Genomic DNA, 26,126 nt, shown 5'->3' on the forward strand with positions numbered 1-26,126 from the left:
TCCTGCTGACCCTCCTCTGACCACATCGTGAGAGCAAGGTGAAGGCCAAGAATATGTCCTGTATGTCACCTGTCTCCTCTGCTTCTAGCCTCTGCTCAAACCTTACTTCCTTCAGGAAGTTACTCCTGGTCTCCTCAGATTTAGGGGACTCAAGCCCTGACCCGTCCCAGGTTCCCCCAGAACCCACATCAGATGTGCTCCCCACATCAGACAGCTCACTGTTCTGTCCCAAATTGCCTGTGGCTCCCATTTAGACTTGTGCCTGGTACATAGGTGCTCAGCAAACGTTTGTTCAGGGGTTAAACGTGGGAATGGATTGCACTGAAAGGCAGTGCAAGGAGCCCTACACTGGGAAGCAGAGACCAGACTCCAATCCCAGCAGCGCTTGAGGGCCGTGGGTGGGCCCACCCAGTTCCTCTCTCCTTGGGTCTGCTGACCCCTCTTCTAGGGAGGTCTGGATGTCTGTTGCCCTCTCTCTACACACACACACACACACACACACACACAACTGCACACAGAATAGAGGAGCACTCAGGTTAAAGACCCAGGAGCTCATCCTTCAGGTCCAGCATCACCCCAGAATCAAGAACCAGGTGCTTGCCGAAACCGGTTTGGCTCAGTGGATGGAGCGTCGGCCTGCGGACTGGGGGGTCCCAGGTTCGATTCCGGTCAAGGGCATGTACCTGGGTTGCGGGCACATCCCCAGTAGGAGATGTGCAGGAGGCAGCTGATCAATGGTTTCTCTCTCATCGATGTTTCTAGCTCTCTATCTCTCTCCCTTCCTCTCTATAAAAAATCAATAAAATATATTTAAAAAAAAAAAAAAAAAAAAAAGAACCAGGTGCTCCGAGAGACAACAGCAGTAACAACCTTCAGAAGCCCGCATCCTGCCAGCTGCTGAGGGCAGGAACTGGCAGCCACCTGCTGACTATCTTTCTCTGAAGCTGGGACTGGGGAAATCCCCATTCTCTCTGCCCCTCCCCCAAGGCTGGTTAGCAGGGGCTGGGTAGGGGGTAGCTGTGGGGGCTCTGGAGGAGAAAGCCAGACTCAGTCCCTCCCTCTCCTGAGGCGTAGGGGAGCAGTTGAGGCCAGAGGAGCAGAACAAGCACACGCCTTTAACATTGTGCCAGTGGGTCTGGATCTCACCCACTGTAGGACACCCAGGACACCCCATTTCTCCACCTCAGCTTCCCATTCTCCCTGGCTCTGCTTAAGGGGAGAGGGGTTCGCTGCGGAGTTTGCGCTGAGTGGGGACTGAGCCTGGCTACGCTGCTCAGGCAGGTCTGAATGTAATGCATCAGAGAGTCACAAATCACCCTCATCTCCTGTGGTGTAAACAACTCCAGGCACAGCTTCCTCCTGCACCCACCCTCCCACCCCCCTGTGGGAACAAAGCAGGCTTGGGAGGCTGCCGCAAAGGACAGGATGGTGGTTTTATATGTGGCAAAATACTCCTAGGGGAGTAAAGACAAACAGACGGACAGATGGAGGCACATGATACCAGACCGGGGGGTGGGGGTGGGGGTGGGGGTGGGAGGTGGGGAGGAAAGGTTGGGCAGTGGTCTCTTCTAACCAGTAAGTGGAAGCTGCACCCCACCCCCAGGTGGGGGGTGGGACAACATTGGCACAGGAGGTGGCGAGACAGGCATGAGGTGCCCATCCCTGAGGTGGGCAGCCGGGCAGGGCCCAGTCCTCGTTGGCACAATCGGCTCTCTCTGGCCCAGCTGGGATGCTGGGGAGGGCAGGGCTGCTGGGCTAAGGGGATGCTAGGCCGAGGGACACTCAGGTCAGAGGGGGATAGGAAGGCCTCTCCTGGGGGGAGTGGAGTGGACGTGGGTAAAGAACAAGAGGCAAATACAGAGCAGCAGCAGCCAAGCCCCCCAGGGGAGATCCGTGGTCCCGAGGCAACCCCTGGGGCAGGGATCATTTCTTGGGCACCAACCCCAAGGGCCTCTCCCCTGGGGTTTTGGGGTGGGAATGAAGGAGCAGTTTTTGGTTTCAAAATGAGGCGGACCAGTGTTCCATGGGCTCCACACCCAGGTGACACAGGGACGGGGAGGGCCCCTCTTCTGATGGCAGCAGGCAAGAGATATTGTAGGCAAAGCTCATTCCTGGGGCAGGTAAAGGCTGAGACATGGAGGTGGGGGGGAGGGGGAAGGGAACGTCTCCGATTGCTCACTCTCAGGGTTAGGTCCTGGGTGGGCAGATGGCACTACATCTGATGCCCATCAGTTTCTACCCAGACATCTCCCCAAGGGGCTTCCAGCTGCCAGAAAGCTGGGGGGAGGGGGAGGGAGGGTTGGGCATGAGGAGGGACCCTGGGCCTGGAGTTTGGGAAGAGAACCCTCGTGGAAAAGCCTGTGGCCTCTCTCTCCAGGAAAAACCCCCTACCCTTCCCAACTACTCCAGGTGGGGAAAGGGCCACCCCATGGAGAGTCCCAAGTAGAAGGAGCTAAGGAAGTGCACCTTTTCTCTGGGGGAGGGAGGGGAGAGAGACCCCCGAGGAGGGGAAAAGGAGACACCGCAGACAGGTGGGCATCCCCCATCCACCCGCCGCAGGGAGATAAAGACCTACAGCTGGAGCGGAAGGGACTCCCAGGAGCTGGGATGCTACCACCTAAAAAAAAACCCGACACTGAGCAAAGGCATCTGCAAGAGAAGCGCCCCCTGGAGGTAAGACACACCCCGGTGGTGAGCGAGCTGCACCTCCCTCCCCTGGCTCAGAGTCCTTCCTCCCAGCGCGGCCCGGCCCTCAGCGGATGTACACACCGCGCCCCCAGCCCTCCAGCTCGTTCTTGTTGCGCCCCAGCACGGGTCCCCCGCCCTCCGCGCAGTAGCGGGCCTTATTGCGGCCACGATTCCGGTTGTCAGTCAGCTCCTCTTCATAGTCGTTTTCTTCATCCTCCCAGGATCCCTGCCGAGCGGGTGGGGTACTGCCCCCTGCGGGGTCTCCAAGCCCTGGCCCCTCGGAGGGATCGGTCTCCATGTCCACGCACGAGTCGCCCAGCTCGGTGTAGGTAGAATTCCGGTTGCCAGAGGCGTCGGCATCAAACGTGTCTTGGCGGGACAGTGCCCGCACGGTGCCCACCCGGCCTGGTGGGTGGTGGCTGCTGGGGTAAAGGCCTGGGGGCTGGCCCAGCTCCCCCGGGTACTCGTGCACGCTGGCATGCTCCCCGGTGGCCCGGTCCAGCGACTGGTCCCCAGAAGCAAGGTAGGGTCCCTGGTTAGCAGACAGATGGCACACACCATGCAGATCGGGCAGGGGTGAGAGAAACACAACAAGGCAATGCAGGTTAGTGTTGGCACCGAGGCACCAGCCTGGCTGAGGGAGGAGGGGGCTGGCTCTAGGGGATGGAGCCCGGCCAAGGACTCTAGAGCCCGGACCTCAGGGCATGTGCTCCTTTGTTAGGATGGAAGGGGGCGCCCCACCTTCCTCCCCCCCCCCGCTGAGGCCTGAACTCTCCCGGCTACCATGACACAGACCCCACGAACGATTAGTCATCGCTTCCTCAACACACGTCACTAATGCTGTTTTGGGGTAAATCATCATTAACAGCTCATTAGTATTGCCACTCGTTAGTGGTCGATTGGGTTAGTCATTGCTCCAGTTTTCCAAATACACTCAGGGGATTTCAGCTCAACCTCACTAACCCCAGCTCCTTCTGCCCAAACCAGACCCTCATCAGAGGGTTCTAGAACCCCACACTCCCTGACCCAGGTTGAATGATGGAATTCCTCCTCTACCCCCAGCAAAGACTTTCAAAGCAGCAGGACAGGAAAAGCTGATGGGTCTCCATCCCCACAGGAGATGATGAGGTGGCCCCATGTCCTCAGCACCAAATGCCACATGGCCTGATGGCCACTTCCATCACAGAGGCCACTGGGAGGGTGCAAAGACGCCTGGGTCCTAGTCCTGCCCCTTTAAGGTGGGTGATGCTAAGGAACTGACTCCCCTTCCTGTGGCCCAGTTTCTCTGTGGTGGTGCGATGGAGATGAGAGCAGCAGTTTCCAAACTGTTCCCCTGAGATCTGGGGTGGAGTGGGAGGGCACAGAAGTGCTTCAGGGGTCCCCGTGGAGGTGACGTGGAGGCCAAGCCACTAGCTCCCTCTGAGCAGAGCAAGGATGGCTTCTACTGAGCTTCCACATAAGACTCAGCGAACGAATTTGAAAAGCAATGGTCTAGAATGGCTTTTTTTCTGGCTCTAATGGAGAATCAAATACGTCATGATGTGATCTCAGGGATGGGCCGTGGCTCCCACAGGAGGAGGGAGAGGCGGGGGGGGACCCACAGGAGGGCCTTTCCTGGAATCTGTTTAACTGGGAGCAGAATGGAAGGTTCAGCATCAATCACAGAAGATGCTACATCCCGGGTCCCTTCTGAGGGGCTTCCTGTGGTTAGGGCTCTAGGGAAGGGGACAGTGGCTTTGGGTTTAAAGGCCCCTGTGTTGTGGGATTCCCTGCTCTGTTGGGTCTACAATGCTATGACCGCTCTTGAGTCTAAAATGGGCATGGGGTCCAGCGAATGACTCTGCGAGTCTTCTCCGTGTTTTCTTCCACGTCACTTGACTTACAGGGCCCCCAATCAGGCCTCACCCCCAAAAGCCCCCAAGGCAGCGGATGTAGTCCTATGGCACCAGGCCCAAGGAGTACCATCAGCCCGCCCCAATCCCATTAACAAACCACAAACACCAGAAGCTGCTGCTCACCACATTTTTTTTACAAAATAGAGCTCTTTCCTTCCTTCCCCAAGATCCCTGTTCTCCAATTCCCGGCCATGGGCAGGAGGGGAGACGTGGGAGGAGGGGGTACCTACATGGCGTGCTCCTGCAGCTGGGGCACTGCCCCGGCCTGCTGTGAGGCCTCCAGCCCACCCCAGAAGCTGAGATTTCTCCTGAGTGAGGTGAGCACCTGTACCTGGAGGTTGGAGACAGGGGCAGGGCTGGCAGCCAGGGCTGCAGTAGCCATGGTGCGGTTCAGCAGTGGGTTAGGTGGAGTGCTGCTGGGCGGGTGTGTGGCCTTCCAATAGGCTTCCAAGTATTCCGCCAAGTGCTCACAGGCATCCTCCAATTGGTTCTCATCCAGGATGATGTCAAACATTTCCTGTGGAGGCGGGGTTAGGGGGAGGGCTAGGATGAGCCAGGCAGGACCTAGGGGTTGTGGGTATGGCCTGGGCACAGTGGGCGGAGAGTCAAGGGGTTGAAGGGCAAAGTTAAAAAGAGACATCTGGATGTCCAGAAAGAGAAGGGGGGCTCTCAGATGGGCACTGGCAGAACCACAAAGGCGCTTGGCACCCACATAGTCCAACTTCCCTCATTCTAGATTTAAGGCTTAGACTCCCCCAAACAGAAGTGGTACTTCTGGGGCTTGAAGCCAGTCTGTGACTGCCTGCCCAGCACTCTTTCCCAGAAGTCCATCAGCACCGCTGGACCCAGCCTGGTGTTCCTGGCCACTCTGTCTCCCATGCAGGCCAGAGGAAACCAGAATCCAAATGCCCCCCCACCCCCGCCCCGGGGTCTGAGCACTCACAGGCGGACACTGTGCCAGCTTCTCCGAGGCCGCTATTTGCACATTGAGATGTTTGGACTGCGACTTCCCTCGAGACTTGATGAGCCTCTGAAGTACCTGGTTTGGGGGGAGAAGAGGGAATCCCAGAAATGCACCAAGTCAGAGAGGCAGGTCCTGGTTAAAGCTGGCGTGGAGCGCCAGTGTCAGGGCGAGGGGATGTTGGATGACTCTCAGCCCTGGCCACCTCTTTAGACATCACCTCACCAGCTCTGTATCCATCCTGCACACTGCCCAGGCTCTCTACCGGATCTCATGCCAACATGTCCTAGAAGTTCTCGTCACAGTGGCTGTCTGAAGGGCATACAGCCCCGCTCCTCTAACCTTCTTCACAGGCTTCATTAGGCCAACGTCCCCTCCATGTTAACAACAGCCATGCTTTATGGGGCACCTGCTGCGTACTGGCACTATTTGGTACTTTTTACACGATCAATTCATTGAGTCCCGACAATAATCCCATTAGGTGGCCACTACTATGATTTTCACTCAATCATAATAATAACAATAGCTGAACCAAACCCATAACCTTAGCTAAATGATCAAAGCTAACATCACCAATGATGCGGCAAACCAATGTAATATGCCTCTTGATGCAATGCAATCAGGACACATGGCTTTGGTGAAAGGTGAAGATGGACTACATTCTAGATAACACTTCTTGAATCTGACAGTTATACTGTGATTAATGTCCTTGTTCTTAAGAAATACATGGTGAGATAAAGGCATACAATACCTTAAACCTACTCTCAAATCATTATGTGTACACAATATATACATACATATATGCATAAGATAAAATAAATGTGGCAAAAAGTTGAAAGTTAGTCAATCTGAAGAAAACTGAATTGCACACTTTAAATGGATGAATTGAATGGTACGTAAATTATATCCCAATAAAGCTGTTAAAAAATTAGCAAATCCACCGAAACCGGTTTGGCTCAGTGGATAGAGCGTCGGCCTGCGGACTGAAGGGTCCCGGGTTCGATTCCGGTCGGGGGCATGTGCCTGGGTTGCGGGCATATCCCCTGTGGGAGATGTGCAGGAGGCAGCTGATCGATGTTTCTCTCTCGTCGATGTTTCTAGCTCTCTATCTCTCTCCCTTCCTCTCTGTAAAAAATCAATAAAATATATTTAAAAAAAAAAAATTAGCAAATCCAAGTGAAGGGCATTCAGAGGATGAGAGTTCTTTGGACTATTCTTGCAACTCTTCTGTAAATAAAAATCTTTTAAACAATAAAGTAGATATAGTGCTTAGTAGGTACCAGCCACTTTGCGTGGTTAATCTATTTACTTGATCTTCACAATCACTACCCGAGGGTCCCTATTTTACAGATGAGGACACTGAGGCAGAGAGATGTCAGGTGACTTGCCAAAGGAGCACAGAGCGGGTCAGTGGCAGCCCTGGGACATAAACCCAGGCAGTCTGGACTCTCAAAGAGTCCCCACCTTAAACTTCAGTCAGTTGCTGGCCCATGGGGGATGGGCGTCCTGGTACTTTCTAGATCACAAAGTGTTGTTGCGATCTTATTGGATCCTTTCAACCACTCCAGGAAGTACTTAGATTCATCATCACCTTTCTGCTCATTAGAAATTTAGGACTCAGAAAGTTTAAGGAACGGGTGCTCAGCTCCCAGGGTGCTCTCATGAGGTAACAACAGTTACCACCCCTGGTTGCCATCATGAACTCTGGGCTCTTTATTTATTTATTATTATTATTTTAAAATATATTTTATTGATTTTTTATGGAGAGGAAGGGAGAGGGATAGAGAGTTAGAAACATGGATGAGAGAGAAACATCGATCATACCCCCTACTGGGGATGTGCTCGCAACCAAGGTACATGCCCTTGACTGGAATCGAACCTGGGACCTTTCAGTCCGCAGGCCGACGCTCTATCCACTGAGCCAAACCGGTTAGGGCAAACTCTGGGCTCTTTACATCATTACCTCAAACCCTCTAACAATTAACACCAGGGAGGGAGTATAATCCCCATTCTACAGGGGAAGAAAAGGAGGTCAGAGGCCTCAATTTCAATAAAAAATAACCAAAAAAAACCCCAACAAAATCTAATTAATAAGCCAACCACAGCTCAGATTTGAACCCCATGCTGTCTTCTAACTTCAAATCCTTCACCTACACTTGTCCTCCATGCATCACAAACCCCCACTTCTTCACCTACACTCACCCTGCATGTTCCTCCCCCATTAACATCTAGGAGGGAAGACTAATGGAGCTGCAATATGACAAAGAAGTAAATCCTACAGATTTCATCTCTATCAAGGTCCACATGAGGACAGTGCAGCACAAAGGGCTGAAACCAAAAGGCAGGAAGGACCTCCCAGATGTCAAGTAGCTGGGTGACACTGGGACAACACGCACAGAATTCCAGTTTTCTGGATCAAGAGTGGGAGGTTAACCAGAGCAGAGATAGGGGGCTGGCCTGCATGACCCTAATAATAACATTTATATTAAGATCTATAGAGTATTAATAGCTAATACATGATGAGGTCCGTTATGCCGGAACCTTTGCTAAGTCCTGAGTATTCACATCAGGTTGAATCTTCACAATATCCATGTGATGGAGTTTTACAGAGCAGGCAAGTACGGCTGGGGTGAGTCAGCCACATCATTAGTAAACAGAAGCTGGGATTTAAACAGGCAGCTGGACTCCCAAGAGCTCCTGTCCCCTCTCGGGTCCGGCCTCTGCACCCACCTTGGGAGAGGTGATCTTGATGTAAACAATGATGGGGGCCAGTGAGGTCTTGGAGAGTTGGGCCGGATGGTTGATGGTGTCGGCGTCCAGAGCAACCAACTGAAGGGTCCGGGCCAGCTCGAAGATTCGCTCGATCTCGCTCTGAACCTCAGCTGGCGGTACATGGAGTCATGGAAAAGGGGGACTGTAAGGGAGCCCCCCAGGAGGCAGCGGGCGGATAGAACACTTTTGGAGATGCCCCCCGCTCTCCTCCCACATCTGGCCCCAGAAAGCAGGGGATGGGGGGGTTTTGAGGGGTGGGCTCACCCAGGCTGGAGCGTGTGTTGGAGCGCTCAATGATGATGTGTTTGCTGGGGTTGTTGAGGACTGAGCGCTTAGCCAGGGAAATGTCCGCTGTCACCCGAGTGATGGAGATCCTGGGGCATGGGGCAAAGGGAGTCAGAGCTCAGGCGGGCTAGAATGCCCTGCCCGCTCCGCAGGCTCTAGGCCTGCCTCCTATCCCTCAGTCCGAGAGTCCCAAATTATCACTCAAGCCATCCTGCCCATCCCCAGCAGCAGTGGGGACCTAGCTCCCGGGGTCTTACCTGCCATCAAACCGATGCTTCAAGAAGTCAAACAAAGCCTTCTGCATCATGTCTGTAACCTGAGGGTGGGATGTGGGGTGGGGGAGAAGTCAGGTGTTTAAAAAAGCCACTCAGCAAGAGTGGGCTGCTGGGTAGATGCACCCTCCCACGCCATTTTCTTCTTAAATTCCTGAAATGAATGGGACCCTGGGGGAAGGAGGCGTCTTCTGAGTCTGAGGGGCCTCCAATGAGCTCTCAGATTCCAATGGTTCTTCTAGGTGGTTCCTCTGCGAGGACTCTTCTGGGGATTTGTGGGGAGGAACTCGACCCTCTGAGTGGGTCTCCCTGTGGGTGGGGCCCCTCTGGGAAATTTCTCTGAAGGTCGGTAGCCCTCTGGGGAAGATACCCGGGAAGGCGGGCCCTTCGAAAGCTCTGGAGTCTCTCTGAAGGTCTGGGCCCCTCTGGGTCCATTCCCCGCTACGGGCTCCTACCTCATAGCCCTTGAGCGACGGTCCCACCAGGATGATGGGCCTCATGGAAGGCACCACGTCATAGGGGGGCACATGCTCTGTCTGGAGGGGAGGCAGGGAGGGGAAACCCCAGAGTGGAGATGGCATTAGCCCCTCTCCCCCAGCCTCCAGGCTCCCCCATGCACCCGTTCCTCCCGCTGGTCCCAGAGCCCAGATGTGGGGATCAGGATGGGGGTGGGGAGGGACGGCAGGGAGAACCAGGAAGGGTCGGAAAATGGGGCAGATATGGGAATGGGTGTTAGAAGATCCCCCTAGCTCATCCCAAAGGGTGGGGAGGGGGGGGACACAGAAAGCTGTGATACTCACCGATTTCTGCTTCTGTTTGGCTGGGTCCAGAGATTGCCAAGAGGGGGAGGAGGGAGAGAAAGGAGGGCACCCAGGCAGGGGCAGAGGGCAAGGAAGGAGCCAGGACAAGAGAGGGAAGGGAGAGCGGGCAGACGAGGAGAGATAACAGGGCATGCGTGTTAGTGACAGACAGAGCCAGAGAGAGGGACGGGACCCCATGCCAGGGGGAGCCAGAGGTGGCCCTGGATCAGGGCTGGGAGCCGGACTGTCAGTCAGTCCAGGGGACTTGAGAATATTCAGACATACCAAGACCCTCTTTCTGGGTCTTGGAGAAGAGCTGGGAAGGCTGACAGCCCCTCATTTGGTGCCCACCTCTTGCCCCAGTACAGCCAACCTGCCCATTTTAAGAATTCTCTTAACTGTCCTGCTCTGCAGCCAGTAGACCCCCACATGCCCACCTAAGACCCATGGAGTCTGAAAAGGGCAAAGAAGGGTCCCCATTTCACCCCCCCTTCACATTTGGGGGGTGTGGGGGGCAAACATGGGAGATCACAATGGCAGTGAGGGGAAAGGTCAGGTTTCATTACTACCAGGTTCTACTCCTGGTTGGGGAGGGGGGCAGCTTTCCAAGGGAAGGGGTGCTTGGGTTTCAGGAACTACCCTTTCCTGTGGAGTGGGCCAGGGAGGGTTTTGTGTGGAGATTGACACGTCTGTCCTCTGTGCCATCCACCCCTCCTGCCTCCTCAGCAAGAAGCCCCGGTCCCCCCACTCCCGCAGAATCAGGCTGCGACCACATCTGAATCCACTCCGGCCCCCTCCCCCCAGCCCCAAGGTCTGGGCCCTGACCTCCTCCCCTCCTACAAGAACCCAGCACGGATTACCTTCTTGAAGAAGGAGATGCGTTTGCCATGAGGTGACGGGGTGGTGACACTGCTAACACTAGTCTTGGCAGAGCCACCGGGCTCTCCAAGCTCAGCCTCCTCGTCCTCTAACTCTAGGGGGTCTAGTTCAAATGCTAAGTTAGTCATTTCGTTACCTGGACCGGAGAGTCAGGAGAGAGGGAGGAGGGAGGCGAGGTGGGGGGGGGGGGGAGTGAGATGGACAGGGAGACACAAATACAGAACGCGGGGATGGGATGGGGGAAAAAGAAAGAAGAAGAGGTGAATGGAACAGGGCTGGGAGAAATGAACAGGGGGAGGGGGAGGGGGGTCAGGCAGAGAAATGGAGCTACCAAAGAAATGGGAGAGGAGAGACATGAGAGGATGGGTGCTGACTGGCCCAGCTCGAGGGGTGCCCTACTCTTCATGGAGAGGGGACCCCTGGATGTGTGTGGAGGACTCAGGAATGGGGTACCCTCTACTGCAGGGGAAGGAAGGGAAGGGCAGTGGGGAGACCACCCCACCCAGAAGCTCCCCCATGACTCCCTGGGGAGGCAGCAGCTCTTACCACTGGCAGGGGGTGTGGGGCGGCGGGTGCCAGTCACCACGTCTCCCAGGCTGGAGCTGGAGTTGTCACCTGATTTGCTGTGTGGGTAGAGAGGCAAATGGAACTGTGAGCTAAGGGGTGGGTGTGAGGGTGGGGGAATCTCATTCTCTCACATGCTGCCCTGCCCCCAAGATTCTCCAACCAACCCCACGGGCGATACCACAGGCAGCTCTGTGCCCTCAGGGCCACCCTGAGGCCAGGTTCTGGCTGAATGGCCTCTCCCGGGGTTAGCAATGCCCCCCTCCCCCCTGCACCCAGACACCTGGAGCTGAGGCGGTTCTGGCGCAGCTTCTGTTCCTGCAGCAGACGCAGGCTGTCCAGCTTAACGGGGCTAGGGATGAAGCCAACCTCACAGCCCTCCTTTACCAGTCGCCCGATCCACCAGTCATTATTGTATTTCTGCAGACAACGGCAGGTGGGGTGGGAGAGACCAAGAGAGAGATTGGAGGTGCAAGCCAGCAGCCACCCTGCAGGGGAAACTACCCTCGGAGTTGCCTACCCTGCCCAGGGGGTGGCCCCTTCAAAGAGCCCCACCCTTGGCTCCAGCCTCTGAGGACAGCCCCAATTTTCAGGACCACTCCAGGACCAGCATCCTCTTGGGCCATGGATCACCCTGCCCCCAGCATAGCCCTGTTCTGAGAGCCCTTCTTCCCCACGTGTCCGTCCTGCCCTGGAAAGGCGGGGAGAGAAGCACACGCTGGCACCTACACGTGCCTGGCAAGCTGCCACTCCACTTACAGGCCTCATCACAATCCTGCCCAACAGCCTTGTGGCCTGGGCATGACCACCCCGTTTCACCAATGAGGCTCAGAGAGGTGGAAAGATTTGTCTAAGGCGGCACAGCAGCCTCAGCCCAGCTCTGCTTGGCTCAGAAGTCTTTCTCCAGATGCCCCTCCCCTGGTACCCACTACCCTCCAGATGCCAAGTGCTCTCTCCACCTCTTTGATGTGCAGGAAGTCCTTGGGCTCGAAGGTGATGGCCACTCCCTGCACAGGCACCTCATCCCCTGGAGATGGGTTGTAGCCGACATTTGTCCGAACAGCAAATGCCACCGGCTTGGTCTAGAGGAGGCGCATAGGGAGGGTGACAACCAGAGCGTTAGACCATAATGTAAAAATGTACAACTTCTTGACTGGGGTGGTGATTATGTGGAGGTTTGTTTCATCAATTCTTCATTAAAAGCTATACCGAATGGTTTGGTAGGGTTTTTGCATATGTGTTAAATTTCACAATGAAAAAGAAAGCAAAAGGTAGAACTCAGCCCTCTCAGGGTGGAGGGGGACACTGGGGAGTGATAAGTATTAGGGGTGGGGGAAGCCCAGAACGACACCCAAAAGGAATAGTAATAATCTATAATAATAAAAGCGTCATATGCTGATTAGACCGGACAGCCGAATGACCTTCCGGACGAAGCCAGGGCTGCGAGAGCTGAGCCCTTTGCACGAATTTCATGCATCGGGCCTCTAGTAATAATAATAAGCTACTGTTTAGTGTGCCAGGTACTGAGTTACATGTTTCATATGCATTATCTCATTTATTTATCACAAAAATCCTCAGAAGTATTATTATCTTCATTTTAGTGAATGAGGAGGCTGAAGTTCAGAAAGGTTAAGTGACTTGCCTAGGATCACCGTACAGTTAGTAAGAGCAGCCCGGGAAGATTGGCTCCAGAAAGAAGTGTAAGCTTTTAGCGCTTCTCAAGCTCCTGTTATGTGTGGAAACAGTGTCAGACACATTGTACTGTGTAAGCAGGCAGGTTTCGAGCCCACAGTTTATAGGTGGGAGACAAAGGCCCACTGAGGGCCACGGGTATACCAGCTAGGAAGTGGCTGGGCCAAGACTTGACCCAGGGTCTTTCTAGGCTGTCTCTAAAGCCGGAGGGCAGGGGGGGTGGGGGGGGGGTGGGAATAGGACAGCACAGCCCCTCCCTTCTTTCTCACCTTGGCTTTCTCAAGCTGGGCTAATGCCTGGCGCTCTGCCTCCTTCCTTAAGGCTTCTCGGTCCTCTTCCAGAGACACATCAGAGTCCGATGGACGGCTGGTGTAGGACTCCGCCGAGCCCTGAAAAGACGGGGCCAGCTGAGGGCCAACACTGCCTCCCCAGCTCCTGCGCCTCAGCAGGCATGGAGATGCCACCCATCATGGATGCCTCAAGCCCCAGGCAGCCCAGCACGATGCCACGGGGCTAGAAGAAGGTGGTATTAGAAGGGACTGAGGTTTGCAGGCCCACACGAAAGGTGTGGCCCTAGAAAGGGTGACGGCAGCGAGCCAGGGGTTAAGGCAGGTCCAAGGACAGCTGCTTGGGGCCCCGGGAGGGGCAGGAACCTGATAGGGGCAGCGCAATAGAGGAGTGCCAGGGGACGAATCTCCCCTCCCTGCTCCTCGTTCCTTCCCTGCCCCTCAGCACCAGCTGAGACAGACTCAGCAGAAGCCCAGTGGGTCCTTCCAGGGACTGGAGCCACCAGCACAGGCCTGAGCTTTCTGCACTGTTGGCAGTGGGCAGCCTGCTCGGCATGACGGGGCCGCCAAAAGTTCTGCTGTCTTGTGCTCAAGGGTGAGGGAAGACAGAATCCTACCTCCCCCGGCAGAACCAGGGGAGCCCCAACCCTGAGGCTCCCAGAAGATACAAAAGAAAGTCCAAGATTCCTAAGATGGTGCAGGCAGCAGAAGCCAGTGAAGAGCAGGACACGGGGCAGGCCTTTCCTTAGCGCCAGGGCTGCAGCTGCCAGGGGTAAGGCCGGCTCAGAAGTGGGGGTGTGCCAGGACCACATCGACCATCCCAGAGCATAACTCCTTCAGCGATGCAGGCACATGTGTAAGACACCAACAGTCCAGACCCGCAGTGTGAGTGCACACGCTTACTCATGGGTGCGCTTGGATGTGCAACTTCAAGTCCGTTTAGGAGGGTGTGTGCTATAGTATGTGCTGGATGTCATGACTGAATGCAAGCAGGTACCCAGGAGCACATACAGGGGGCACCCTAGGTGTCAGTGTCCCTGAGGGTGTGCAGCACCCTAGGGCAGGAGCCAGGAGGCGTGGATTTGTGTGTCTGAGCAGCGGTGCTGTTGCTACAAGGGGGGGAAGGTGACGTGGGGAAGAACAGGACTGAGGTGTGGGGGTTTTTTTCCTGAGGGCATGAAAGGGTCACTTGTCCAGAAATGCCCATTAGCTTGGCATGGAGGGGACCTGAGGAGAGAAGACACAGTCCCGCCTCCCTCAGAGAGCCCTGGCCATTAGCTAGTGCGGTTGTCCACCCTCTTCCCAGCCAAATCAGGGAAATGGGAGACTCGTGAGGGGACAGGTTGGAGGTGGGGGGAAGTCACTAACAGAAGCCGGAAAAGAGACGTAAAGGAAGGAGAGTGGAAACCAGCTCGACGACCACTCTTCACCCCTCCCGACGGGAGCACTCAGAGTCAGGGAGACAGATGCACAGAGAGCCAGAGAGAGCGACAGAGAGGCACCTACTGACCGACACACACATGCACACGCGTTCACGCACATGCACGCACACAGACATGGCAGGAACGGCAGGAGACAGGGAAACAGTGAGGAGGCAGAGAGGCAGGCTTCCTTGAGGGGCTGCTCCCACCCTCCCCCCATCCCCAGCTCACCACCACGAGGGTCCGGCTGGGCGCCTCCATCACAGCGCCCTCAGTGCCTGGCCCCGCTGGCCCAGGAGGTGGCCCAAACTGCCCGCTCCCCCAGGGGGCTCGGATTACAAGCAGAGTTGCTACATGTGCAAACTGCTAGGGTATATTTAGCTCAGAGATGTGGCAAGGACTGCCCCCCCCCACTCCCTGCCACCAACTGGGGGTCAGGGCTAGGGAGATGAGAGGAGAAAGGATTAGAGACTGGGGTCTGACAATCTGGGTTACCAAACACTGAGGGAACCAAGTCCTTTTTCTGTCAAGAGGGGTTGCACTGAGAGCACAGCATCCTTCTTCCTAGCCCGGTCCTAGCCCCGTCCTGCAACAGGAGGGATGAAGGAGACTGAGGAAAGGACTTCCTGTCTGTATACCTAAGAGATGCTAGGATGAAGGGTGCCTTTCCTGGGCTCACCTGTGCCAAGTGCTGGGGAAACAGGAATCAAAAAGAAGGGCCTCACTCCAATCTGTGGTGGGTCTGCCTGGTACCATCCTCCCTCGCCTGGCCCAAGAGGGGGCTTGACCTCCAGAGGGCCCTTCCTCCCAACTACCCCTGCCCTCATATGCCCCGCCCACTTCCTCTTCAACACACTCCTTTTCCTTGTCTGATCCCAAGCCCCTCTCCCTTTTTTGTTGAGATGCTCTGTAGTCATAGCAACCACTTGCTTCTCCCTGAGCCTGAGATGGCCTGGGGTTGAGACTTAGAACAGAGATGAGAACGGCGTCTTCCTGACTGAGCGCAGAAGACCCCAGAAAGCTGTTCAGTGACCCTGCCTTCAGTCAAGGGTGCTGGGCTAAAGTCCTTTCTCAGATCAACTCCCTCCTGCCAGTACCCCACCTCCTTCAACACCCGTTCTCTCTGCCTATTAAAGAACAGTCACATCTGGATATGAGGAGCGCCTTTCCCTGACCCACACCTGACCAGGGCTCCAGGGACTCAAATGTCCTGGCTCCTCATTTCTTAGGACTTGCCTCTACCCAACGCTGTCACAGATTCTGGGGGAGGACGTGGAAGCAGACAGCCGGCAGGGGGAGTGGGTGACAGCCTGAAGCAAGCTAGGAGGCAAGCCAGGCTGTCCCTGAATGAGATGACGCAGGCAGGCAACAGGGGTTGGTGCCTGGTGCTGGGGGAGGGGCTGGGCGGGGGCTGAGGGCGTGGTTACAGCTGACAGTACAGGCAGGAGAGGTCATGGGGTGTCAGCATGATGGGTGGCTCCAGGCAGGCGACAAATGGCATGGGGGAGGGTGCCTGGAGAAAGCCTCAGACCCAGCTCACCAAAGCCGGGCTCCAGCAGCCAGCCACCTCCCTCCTCTCGGCCCAGCATGCCCGTTACCTGGCGCACAAAGCTGTTGGATGTGGTATCCGAGGATGTGCTCCCGTCCGACCTTTTGAACCGTCCTTTCCTCTTGCTGTATTTGCCCTGGAGGAGCCAGGAAGGGACAAGAGTGGAATCAGAAAGGCCCCTTCCCAGCCCTTACCCTATGGGGCCAGAGCTACAGCGAAGCCTTGCAAATATCATTCCCTGATCTGAACAGCTCCCCATATTCTTCCTGAGATGGTACAGCCCGAAGGGGAGGGAGGGCACAGACCACAGCCATGGGGTCGGGGGACAGTGCAAGAGAGCCCTCAAACTAAGCCAGAGGGGCTGGGAAGGGGGAGGCACTGAGTAGCTGGAGGCTCATTAGGCAGCAAAGCTAATTAAGATGCTGGGCAGGCTGCAGAGGCCTGGAGGGAAGGGAGAAGCTGCCTGCAGGGCTGGGGGGGGTGGGGGGGTGGTGGTGAAGAAACCTGGGGGAAGTCCCTCTCCCGCTCCCCCTCAGCTGGAGGGGAGCAGGCTGAGTGTGCCTGTGGCCCCTAGAGAGAAGAGGAACTGCCAATTGCCAATAGGGCCCCGCTTGGCTTTTCTTGTGCCCAACTCTTGCTTTCCTTTTTTGCAGAGCGGGGAGGGGAGGGGCAGCTTTCAGCTCTAGGAGACCCCACACTAGATTTCCGGGGAGGGGGTGAGGTGTGTGGTAAGTAAACTTCTAACCCTGGCCCACGGCCAAGGGGCACCCCTACCCTGGCAGGACTTTTTCTCAGGCCTCACCTCTCCCCAAGGGGGCAAGAGGGATCGAGCACCCTCCCACTAACCCCCAGCTGCCACTGCCAACATCCTGTCCCCATGGTACCCACCAGGCTGCATCGATCTAAATGCCCCTTGGCCCTGCCCCAAGATGAGCCTAGGAGACAGCTCCCACAAGCCCCTGGGGTAGGCTGGCTCAGTCTCACTGAGGAGGCTCCTGTCTTGGCTGGAGTGGACACTGCCTGACCACGCAAACAGCCGCACATGCAGCTATGTCCAGGCCTCCTGAAAGGGGCTGCTTCTTAGCCCTCCCCAACTCACACACACACACACTGACCCCAGGCCAGGCCAGAGGAGGGGGTCATGATGAATGAGGGTTTAGGCCCTCCAAGCTCGGGCCCCCAGCCTGCATCCTAGAGTTTCTTTATTAAAGAAGGTACCTAAGCCATGACCAGACTAGGATCTCTGGTTCCTTGGGCCCAAGTACCAGGAGGAGGAGGAATAGATGGCAAAGAAGGGCACCTGGGAACCCCAGAATCCTCCCTCCTACACCTCTCTTTAAACCAGACATACACCCTACCCCTGGAACTGGGGATCCCTACAAACTTAAGAGGATCACCCAGGAAGCTCCGACTCGCTCTCACACCACCACCCCAGGCTGGGAAAAGGGAGTGGCACCCAGAGGACAAGGGACAGCTGGAAGAAAGGCCAGTCAGCTGCCTCGCAGGCTCCAAGGGGCCGGGGGTGGAGGAGGAGGTATTTTTAGGCCTGACCTGACCCCCGCCACACACACGTGCAGATTAACCACATTATCAGGGCGGTTACAGTTGCTCCACTCTGGCCACAGCCAGAAAAGAGTTAATGCCATCCCGGCCTTGGGGTGTTGCCAGGTTAGAGAAGGACGTGCCCAGAGGAACCAGCCCAGACCTCGCTCGTCATGCAGGGGCACCCACCACACCCGAGAATGCCCCTTCCTCGGAGTCACCCGTGGGCACAGCTAAGTGTTAGTGGGGGCGGGGCAGCAGACCTCCTCCCACAGGTAACACAGCTTCTTCCCCTCCAGGACAGTGAGTTGGCATCCATCCAACTTTCCAAACTTTGGAGGCATTTTCCCGGGGCTGAGGGGGAGGGGAGGACTGGCGGAGAGCGAGAACGTGGGTGTTGGGGGCGAGGAGCTGGTCCAATACAAGGGGTGCAGCTGACGTGGCCGGAATGGGAGCCTGGCCCCTTCCCCACTCTCCAGGGCCACGGTCTGCGGCTCCGAAGGCCTGCTGGCGCCGCCCTCTGACTAGCGCCTCGGCCATCGCCCAGAGCCACCCCCGCCCCACCCACCCCCGCCCGGCGCCCAAGAGCGTGCTCTGCGTCGCCCCCTTTGCCTGAGCTCGCTCTCCAGCCTCCCTCAACCCCGGGATCCCCTCGCCAGCACCCCCACTCTCAGCCCACTGGAACCTGTCCCCGAGCGGCAGGGACACGAGGAAGCGAGGGTGACAGGCGCTCCGCCTGCCTCCTCCGGCTCCGCAAACCCGCAGCCCCATTCCGGGCCAAGCGCCCATCCATCATGAACCCGCAGGGGCTGGGGGCGAGCAGGCGCCCCGCTCCCCTCCGCGCCGAGCTGATAGCCCCTGCCTCCCCGCGGCCCCTCCAGCCAGCCTCTGCGCCTCACCTGTGGTGGGCTGGGGTCGAAGACCTCCATGGGGATCTCCTGGGAGGGTGGGTAAGGGCCCCGCGACATGCTGGTCTTCTGGACCATGGAGAGGAGCCTCCCCTCCGGCCGCCGGCCCGGCCCCGCCGGGCGCCCTCAGCGCACGAGAGGCCGTAGGAACCGCGAGCGGCGCCGCGCAGCCAGCACCGGATCCAGCCACCTGGCCCTGCCTGCGGCTGCCCTCTTCCTGCCGTCCCTCCCTCCTCCCCTCGCTCCTCTGCCGCCGCCGCCGCCGCCTCCGCCCCCGAAGGCTCAGCATCTCCCCCCGCCCCTCCGCCCGCCCCGGCCCCGCCCCCCGCAGCCCCTCCGCCGGCTCCGCGCGGACAATGGCGGGGCGGCTGGAGGGAAGCGCGCCCCTCCTGGCCCCGGGCAGAGCGCGCGCTGGCCTCCGACCCGCCCGGGGTGGAGGCGGCCCACGCTGCGGGGGCAGGGGTGGGGGTTAGAAACTCGCCAGAGGGTCGGGGGCCGGGGGTGGCGGTCTGCCAGGGGATGCCAAGCGCTAATGGAGGTGTAACGCGGCTTAGCGTGGCTGGCACCGCGCCCCCCTTCCGTCCCAAACCGCTCTTCCTAGCTGGTCTCCCCATTCCAGCTTGGGCCACCCGTCTCGGTCCCGGGGACCGGCTTTAACTGCTCTCTCCCCTGTGTGAGCCCAGGCCCCCTGGGACCAAACGGAGTCCCCTCCCCGCCTCTAACTCTGGGCTGGCCGGCGGGGGGCTGAGGCTGGAGTGGGGAGGGTGTCCAAAGGGAGTCCCAGCTGAGCACACGAAATCCCAGGGACCCAGGAGCCCGTCTGTCCTGGCTGCTAGTATCCCGGGCCCTTCCAAAAGGCCGGGATTGGGGCCGGGTGAGGTCCGTGTTCTTTGGAAGAGAGAAGAAAAAGGACGAAGAAATGAGCTGAGAGGAGAGACTGGCTAAAATCAGATCTAACCATTGACCTAGGATTGCTCCCTCTTCATCCTTATTTGGGGACAAATATCCAAGGCCTGGACTCCACTTACCATGCATGATCTTTGGAGAGAAAAGGAGTAGAGGATTCTGGCAAGAGACCTTGGTGCCAGTTTGGCTCAGGCTCCTTCTGGTCATGTGGCCCTGGACAAATCACTACACCTTTTTTGAAAAATGGGGTTGCCAGTACTGTGGTATCTTTGTCGCCTGGGATTATTGGGAGGATGAGGGAAAATGAAATTAAATGATGGATTGCTGGGGCCTTTGGAGATGTTGTAAGGTGCTGTGTAGGGGTCAGTCATGACAGGAGGACCTGTTATTTCCCTAATCTACCCCTCCCGCTGCTCCACAAAGAGGAGAGGTGAGAAGTAGAATGGAGATTTGCCCAGGTTTAGTGACCCTGATATAAGGCCGGCCTGCAACAAGTAGATGGCCAGCCTACATTGTTTTTCTGATCACATCGCTTTGAGAGAGATTGCAGCTGAAACCCATTAGCATTGTCCTATGAGCAGATCCAATCGGAGCAGGGTCCCCACCTGCCCATTGGTCACAAGAGAGCTTGGCATGACAGAAGGTATGGGTTTTGCAGTCAGAAAGACCTGGATTTTCCATTTCTGATACCTCACTTAGCTGTAACATGACAATGACACTAATTGTGTTGTGAGAAAGTGGCATAAGTTTTGCTCCTCTTTCTCCCTTTTGGACCCGAGCTCTGTTTAGCAGCCAGGAAAATTCAGATAGAGATGGGGTAATCAGGTGGAGCCAGCACTCAGATCGAGGTTTCTTGGACCCCAGAATATTCTCCTTGGGTTTTTGCACTGGGTACGCCAGACCAGGGGGGAGGAACTATGGGTTGTGCGGTCATTCGAATTGTTTTCAAACTTTCACAACTATGCATTCACTCAGCCAAAATACTATTTTTCAAGTGTTTACTATGCTCTAAGCTCTAAACCTGCTGTAGTGCAGTGTAAGCCAAACAAGTTTCCTACGATAAAGGAGCTTGTCTTAAAGCTTCCCTTTGCGAGTAGCAAACATTAACTCACGTGATTTTCACAACTGGGTTACGGAAATATTACATAGGAGAAAGTTGAGGCACTAAGAGATTAAGAACCACAGTGGTGCAAAAACAAGCTAATGTCTTTGGTGGCCTATTCTGCACTCCAGGGGCTCCCGATCTACCGAGAAAATGAATAAAAAGGTGGCTTTTGCCTAATATGTGCCCTATTATTTTCTTCCGCTTCATTCACTAATGTGTTCTTTCCAGAGAATACAGGGTGCCTGCAAGGACTGAGCCACTCTAGCAAAAATCCCCTACCGCGCCTGCGCAATGCAGCTGACATCCGGCTCCCACTCACCACGTGATCAGGCACCCGGCTGCGCGTGCCTAGTAGGAAGTCGGACTGTACCACTTTGCCTTTCCAAAGGGGTATACTTTTTATGTTTTTAAGTTTAAAACGATTCCCGATATCACGCTTCTATCATCTCGGGTATTGACACACGATGTAAGTAAGTTCAGGGTGGCGGAAGATGAAAGGACAAGAGGGGAATAGGGCTGGAAGCGGAGCGGGGGATGGCCTCTCCCCTTCACAGATAATGGGAGGAGCCCGGCCGGAGTGAGTCTTTCCTTTCGCCGCTGCGGCCGCAGCCATGAGGTGAGCACTCGCGGGTCTCCGGCCTGGGGTGATCCCGGCTGCCGAGGGATGGCGGGGCGTGGGACCGTGGCCCCCGATGGGGAGATGAGGTGGAGGCGACCCTGACGCGGCGGGTCCCCGAGTTTGGGGTCGGCCGGCCCGGCACCTCAGGCCCCGGCCTGGAGAGGGTTGGGCTGGCGGAGCGTCCGGAGAACTGCAGGCCGCGGGAAGGCGGGGCGCCGCGCCGCACGCGGATCGGGGGCGACCCACGCGGGCAGAGGGAGGGTGGCGGCGGTGACTAGGCCCCGGCCTCCATGCTCGCGCGGCGCTCCTGCATCCGAGCGGATCTCCGCGCCTAGGTGATTGGGTCCCAGGCCTCCGGCTGCCAACATGGGGCGAAGCCTAGCGCCTCCCTAGACCGCCCATAAGAGAACTCTAAGGCCCGCTGAATCCCGCTTCTTGCTGTGATGAGACGAAGGAAACGAGCCCGGGAAGCAAAGGACTAGACTAGCACATCAGGTCTCCTGGCCGCGGGTTCTTCACGCCAAACACTTGTTTTTAGAGCTGAATCCCAGGACGGGCATAAGCCCCCTCTTCACCCTGATTTCACCCGTTCTCATTTGCCAGAGGCGAGAGGGAATGATACAGGGAAGATCTGGGGGTGTGATGGCAAAAGTCTTAGTGGTGGGGACGTGTTTGCCCCCTAAGGCTTGTGTGCGCATGCGCACCCACTTCCCGGTGGGTTAGGCTCGCCGCCGTGGAAGACTCGGGAGGGCGGATGTGCGGGGGTTCTCGTTCCTGCCTGGCAGTGGCTCCCAGCCTGACCGTGCGTTCTGTCCGTTTGCCGCAGCATGCTCAGGCTTCAGAAGAGGCTTGCCTCCAGCGTCCTCCGCTGTGGCAAAAAGAAGGTCTGGTTGGACCCCAATGAGACCAATGAAATCGCCAACGCCAACTCCCGTGAGTTCTTGGGTCTCTGCTCCTTCCTCGCCCTACCCCTCACTCATTCTTCATGAGGCGGAAGACGACACAGTCGTGTTGACTTTACAGTCTGCGAGGTCTTATAAAATGGAGGGATCACAGAAATAATGGAGATGCCAGAATTTTTATTCCGGCCATTTGCCAAAATGGCAGGATAGAAATTAATGGACAAACTGTACATAGCAAAAAAAAAAAATTTTTAATTAAAAAGTAAATAAAAGAGCTAGGATTTCTTTTTAGCTCTTCCTAGGAAAAAACAAACAGCACAAGTTGATGGAACCACCCAGTGTTATTATATTAATGACTATTCCTAGAGTGGATATTCTGTTTTTTAGCTCTGTGAAGGATTTATGAAGAGAGTACAGGCACTGGGGGGGTAGAAATGACCAAGGAAATAATGATGTGGGAAGACCTGGGGCCTCAGACTGAGGAGATCCTGTTGGCATACTCGAGGCAAATAGATGTCAGTCCTACAGAGAGCATCATACCACAATACTTCCATATAATATTACGGGGGGGGGGGGAGTATTCAGTGACAGTTGTAAGGCAGACTTCATTTGGGATCATTGCGATAGGTACAGGAACCACTGCAAATGGGCTTTTACAGTGGGGGAGGGAGATTGGGCTTAAATACAAATACAGCACGGGCAGGCAGAGTTTATAGCCAAGGCAGGCACGCAGTGTAGAGGGCCAGTGAATGGGAAGTTACCAAGAAAGAGTGGAGGTAACAAGGATTTTGGTTAAATGGACCTAGCACGATTCTTACTGAGACATCACCTGGGACATGGTGATGGATATTTTGAGTATGCTACAAAATGCCTAAAAGTGGGGGGAAGTTTTGAGATCACTGGGCTGGGGGTGTACACAGTGTCTGTGGTCTGTCCTATTTAAACTCTGGGTTATGACTTGTGTTCTTGGAGCGAGGCCCTATCTGACTGACCAGGTACATGATGTCTTTCCAGGGCAGCAGATTCGGAAGCTGATCAAAGATGGGCTGATCATCAGGAAGCCTGTGACTGTCCATTCCCGGGCTCGATGCCGGAAAAACACCTTGGCCCGCAGGAAGGGCAGGCATATGGGCATAGGTTAGTGCATTCTTCTTCCTCTAAGACTTAAGAAATGATGGATGTTAAGTCTAGACTGAACTGTATTTAGGATCTTTTCCTTCCCAGTCTGTCTAATCTTAGCCCTTCTCTTACTCTGATATTTGATGTGCTTTCTCCGAAAATCAGAAAGTTGGCGCTAGCGTCGAAATTGAAAGTACAGTATTGGTAGAAAGAGGTCACATTTCTTGAGCACCTACCCTATGCCAAGGATTCTACTTGGTACTTGAAAATGTCCAATAAATTCTAAAACCACTTTCAAAAAAGGTCAGGATGATTTAGAGAGATGAAGGTCACACCACCTTTAAAGCCCCTTCCAGCTTACCATGCTGCCTTGGTGCGTGCCCATCATATTCACATTCTGTGCAAAACATACGGGGAAGAATTGCCTTCTTTATGCTTCCTTTAAAATTTAATAAAAGAAATAAAATATTTGGGATCATCTGTAAAATGGAAATGTTACTTAAAATGATAGAAAGCATTTGGCACATGACCTAGTGAATTATAAAGGTTTTCACAAGGTGGAAGTTGGTAGCTATCATTATGACCAGTCAGCTGGCTTGAATAACTCCCTTGAGATCTAAATGCACGAGGGTGGACCTAACTCATCTTGCCTGCAGGTAAGCGAAAGGGTACCGCCAACGCTCGAATGCCTGAGAAAGTGACCTGGATGAGGAGGATGAGGATTCTTCGCCGGCTTCTCAGAAGATACCGTGAATCTAAGAAGATCGACCGCCACATGTAAGCATGTCTTCCTCTTGGGCCCACCAGGACCCATTTTGCTGCTCTGATGGCTTGTTTTTTGTGCAGACACAATTCTAGCTCATTGGCCTGGGCTAGGGAGCTATGTGTGTTGAGTAAACTTAGAAAATTCTTTCATTCTGTCCTATTTTGGTGTTTTTTTTGTGGGTTTGTTGTTTTTTGTTTGTTTGTTGTTTTTAGAGGGAGTTGGGGAACAGACATCAATGTGTTCCACTTAGTTATACATTCATTGGTTGACCTCTATATGTGCCCTGACCGGGGATGAGGATAGAACCCACAACCTTGACGTATTGGAGCGACACTAACCAACTGAGCTACTCAGCCAGGGCTAGCTGTTTTTCTTCTCATCCCACCCCCATACATCATCTGGATAGTCAAAGTATTAAATTATCTGCCAGACGAGCTCTTATGGCCAGAAAATTTTGGTTTGGGGGAAAGTAGTTCATCAGCAATAGAAGAGAGGAAAGGAACCCTACATGCTTTAGGGACTTACTTGGTGTGGAGGGACCAACCTCTGATCCCATCACTGGCTAGATACAGGGGTGGGCAAACTTTTTGACTCGAGGGCCACAATGGGTTCTTAAACTGGACTCAGAAGAAGGAGCTGCGGTCATGTTTCCCGACGTTGCCATGTTAACTCTGCTGCTGGTGAAGGAGCGGAAGGGAGAGCAAGAGAACCCTCCACTCTTTCGGCTCCGCGGGCCGTAGTTTGCCCACGGCTGGCTAGAACCTCTTGCTCCCTACATCCTGCAGGTACCACAGCCTGTACCTGAAAGTGAAGGGTAACGTGTTCAAAAACAAGCGGATTCTCATGGAACACATCCACAAGCTGAAGGCAGACAAGGCTCGCAAGAAGCTTCTGGCGTAAGTTTCTTCAGGAATTGGCCTCTGTGTCATGGGGCAGGTTCTTTGACTTTTATTATTACAAGTGTTCCTCTGAGACAGGCGGGGTAGGGACTGTAGGTTAGTTGAAGTGGGAGTTCTTCATATTGAGAACTGAGCATGTGCTTCCATCTCCCAGCAGCCTTTCTGTTCTCAAACTGACCCATCTTTTCTCTTCCATTTCTCAGTGACCAGGCCGAGGCCCGCAGGTCTAAGACCAAGGAAGCCCGCAAGCGCCGTGAAGAGCGGCTCCAGGCCAAGAAGGAGGAGATCATCAAGACTCTGTCCAAGGAGGAAGAGACCAAGAAATAAAGCTTCACCTCTCTTACCTGTACATAGTGGCCTTGGCAATTCCATGGTTCAGTCATTTAATAAAAGCAGCCTCACCTACCTCTCTGCTTCTTCCAAAGTTACTGATTGTGGGTCTTCACTTATGTATTTATTTTAGAGAGGGAGGGAGGGAGAAACATTGATTTGTTCCCCTTGTTTATGCCTTGATTGGTTCTTGTTATGCCCTGAGTGGGGCTTAAACCCAAAACCTTGGTATATCAGGACAACACTAATCAACTGAGCTACCTGGCCAGGATGGGTCTTCACTATTCAGGGGCCAGAATGACCACACGGAGGACAGATACCGGCCCTTCCAGGGTCGCTGTTACATCTCTTGACTCGTGACCTCTCCATCCATGATAGAGGGGATTTGTGTGTGTTTTACGTTGTTTTAGTGGGGTGTAGAGCCACTTTGCAGGGAGGGAAAGAATGGCTTCTACCCAAGCCTCCAAAATACTGTGCTTCAGAAATGCTTTCATAGCAGAGCATGGGTGGCGCCTTAAAAGTGGTCTCAAATGTTGGTTGTGAACCAATAGTTGTCACATAGTATTAAAAATAACAGCAAATACAGTGCTTACACTTCTCACTGGGCACTGAGGTCCTAGGTTGAAAGCTGCCCTATAACATGAGTCCAGAAATTGCACCTGGACTTCCCTAAACAGCTGTATTGAGGTGTAACAAGCTGTCACTTTGAGCATCACAATTTCTAAATCTTTCTACATTCCTGTCCTATCATGTTTTGGGGGGTGGGGCTTATATCCATCACATAGGGGATAAAAGAAAAGGCTTTTCTCAGAAATTGGAAAAAGGCACATGACATACAAAAGCTTGTCAGCCATTGTGAGTTGCTTAGTAAATTGTAGCCCCTTTTACAAATAGGAAGTAAGTTTTATTTTGCAACTATTACTGGGAGTAATAACTGCCAGTTTTACAATAAAATAACTGAGAGC

At 55.0% G+C, this 26,126-nt stretch overlaps 2 protein-coding genes across 5 annotated transcripts; one reads left to right on the forward strand and one right to left on the reverse strand.

The window, feature by feature from the left end:
• Positions 1 to 1,414: 1,414 nt before the first annotated feature.
• Positions 1,415 to 18,764, reverse strand: CACNB1 (calcium voltage-gated channel auxiliary subunit beta 1). 2 transcript variants are annotated; one of them, XM_081109938.1, is made up of 14 exons: positions 18,507 to 18,764; positions 16,115 to 16,201; positions 13,078 to 13,197; positions 12,076 to 12,198; positions 11,400 to 11,536; positions 11,099 to 11,175; positions 9,674 to 9,693; positions 9,329 to 9,409; positions 8,859 to 8,917; positions 8,581 to 8,690; positions 8,275 to 8,426; positions 5,527 to 5,622; positions 4,915 to 5,100; positions 1,415 to 3,220 (listed from the first exon to the last, which is right to left on the reverse strand). In XM_081109938.1, exons 1-14 carry the CDS (start codon positions 18,591 to 18,593, stop codon positions 2,753 to 2,755), a joined length of 1,803 nt encoding a protein of 600 aa, XP_080966064.1. In that variant the 5' UTR covers positions 18,594 to 18,764; the 3' UTR covers positions 1,415 to 2,752. The 2 variants fall into 2 exon arrangements, with proteins under 2 accessions (XP_080966064.1, XP_080966063.1); XM_081109937.1 differs by lacking the exon at positions 9,674 to 9,693 and adding an exon at positions 10,534 to 10,688 and having other exon boundaries at positions 18,507 to 18,695.
• A 1,784-nt stretch (positions 18,765 to 20,548) lies between these two features.
• RPL19 (ribosomal protein L19) lies at positions 20,549 to 25,237 on the forward strand. 3 transcript variants are annotated; one of them, XM_081109297.1, is made up of 6 exons: positions 20,549 to 21,142; positions 21,972 to 22,078; positions 23,062 to 23,184; positions 23,823 to 23,943; positions 24,718 to 24,828; positions 25,035 to 25,237. In XM_081109297.1, the coding sequence occupies exons 1-6, from the start codon at positions 21,138 to 21,140 to the stop codon at positions 25,156 to 25,158; spliced, it is 591 nt and encodes a 196-aa protein (XP_080965423.1). In that variant the 5' UTR covers positions 20,549 to 21,137; the 3' UTR covers positions 25,159 to 25,237. The 3 variants fall into 3 exon arrangements, with proteins under 3 accessions (XP_080965423.1, XP_080965424.1, XP_080965425.1); XM_081109298.1 differs by having other exon boundaries at positions 21,138 to 21,640; XM_081109299.1 differs by having other exon boundaries at positions 21,140 to 21,480.
• Positions 25,238 to 26,126: the final 889 nt, after the last annotated feature.

This window comes from Myotis nattereri (assembly GCF_964212035.1).
Source record: "Myotis nattereri genome assembly, chromosome: 16".
Classification (NCBI taxonomy): domain Eukaryota; kingdom Metazoa; phylum Chordata; class Mammalia; order Chiroptera; family Vespertilionidae; genus Myotis; species Myotis nattereri.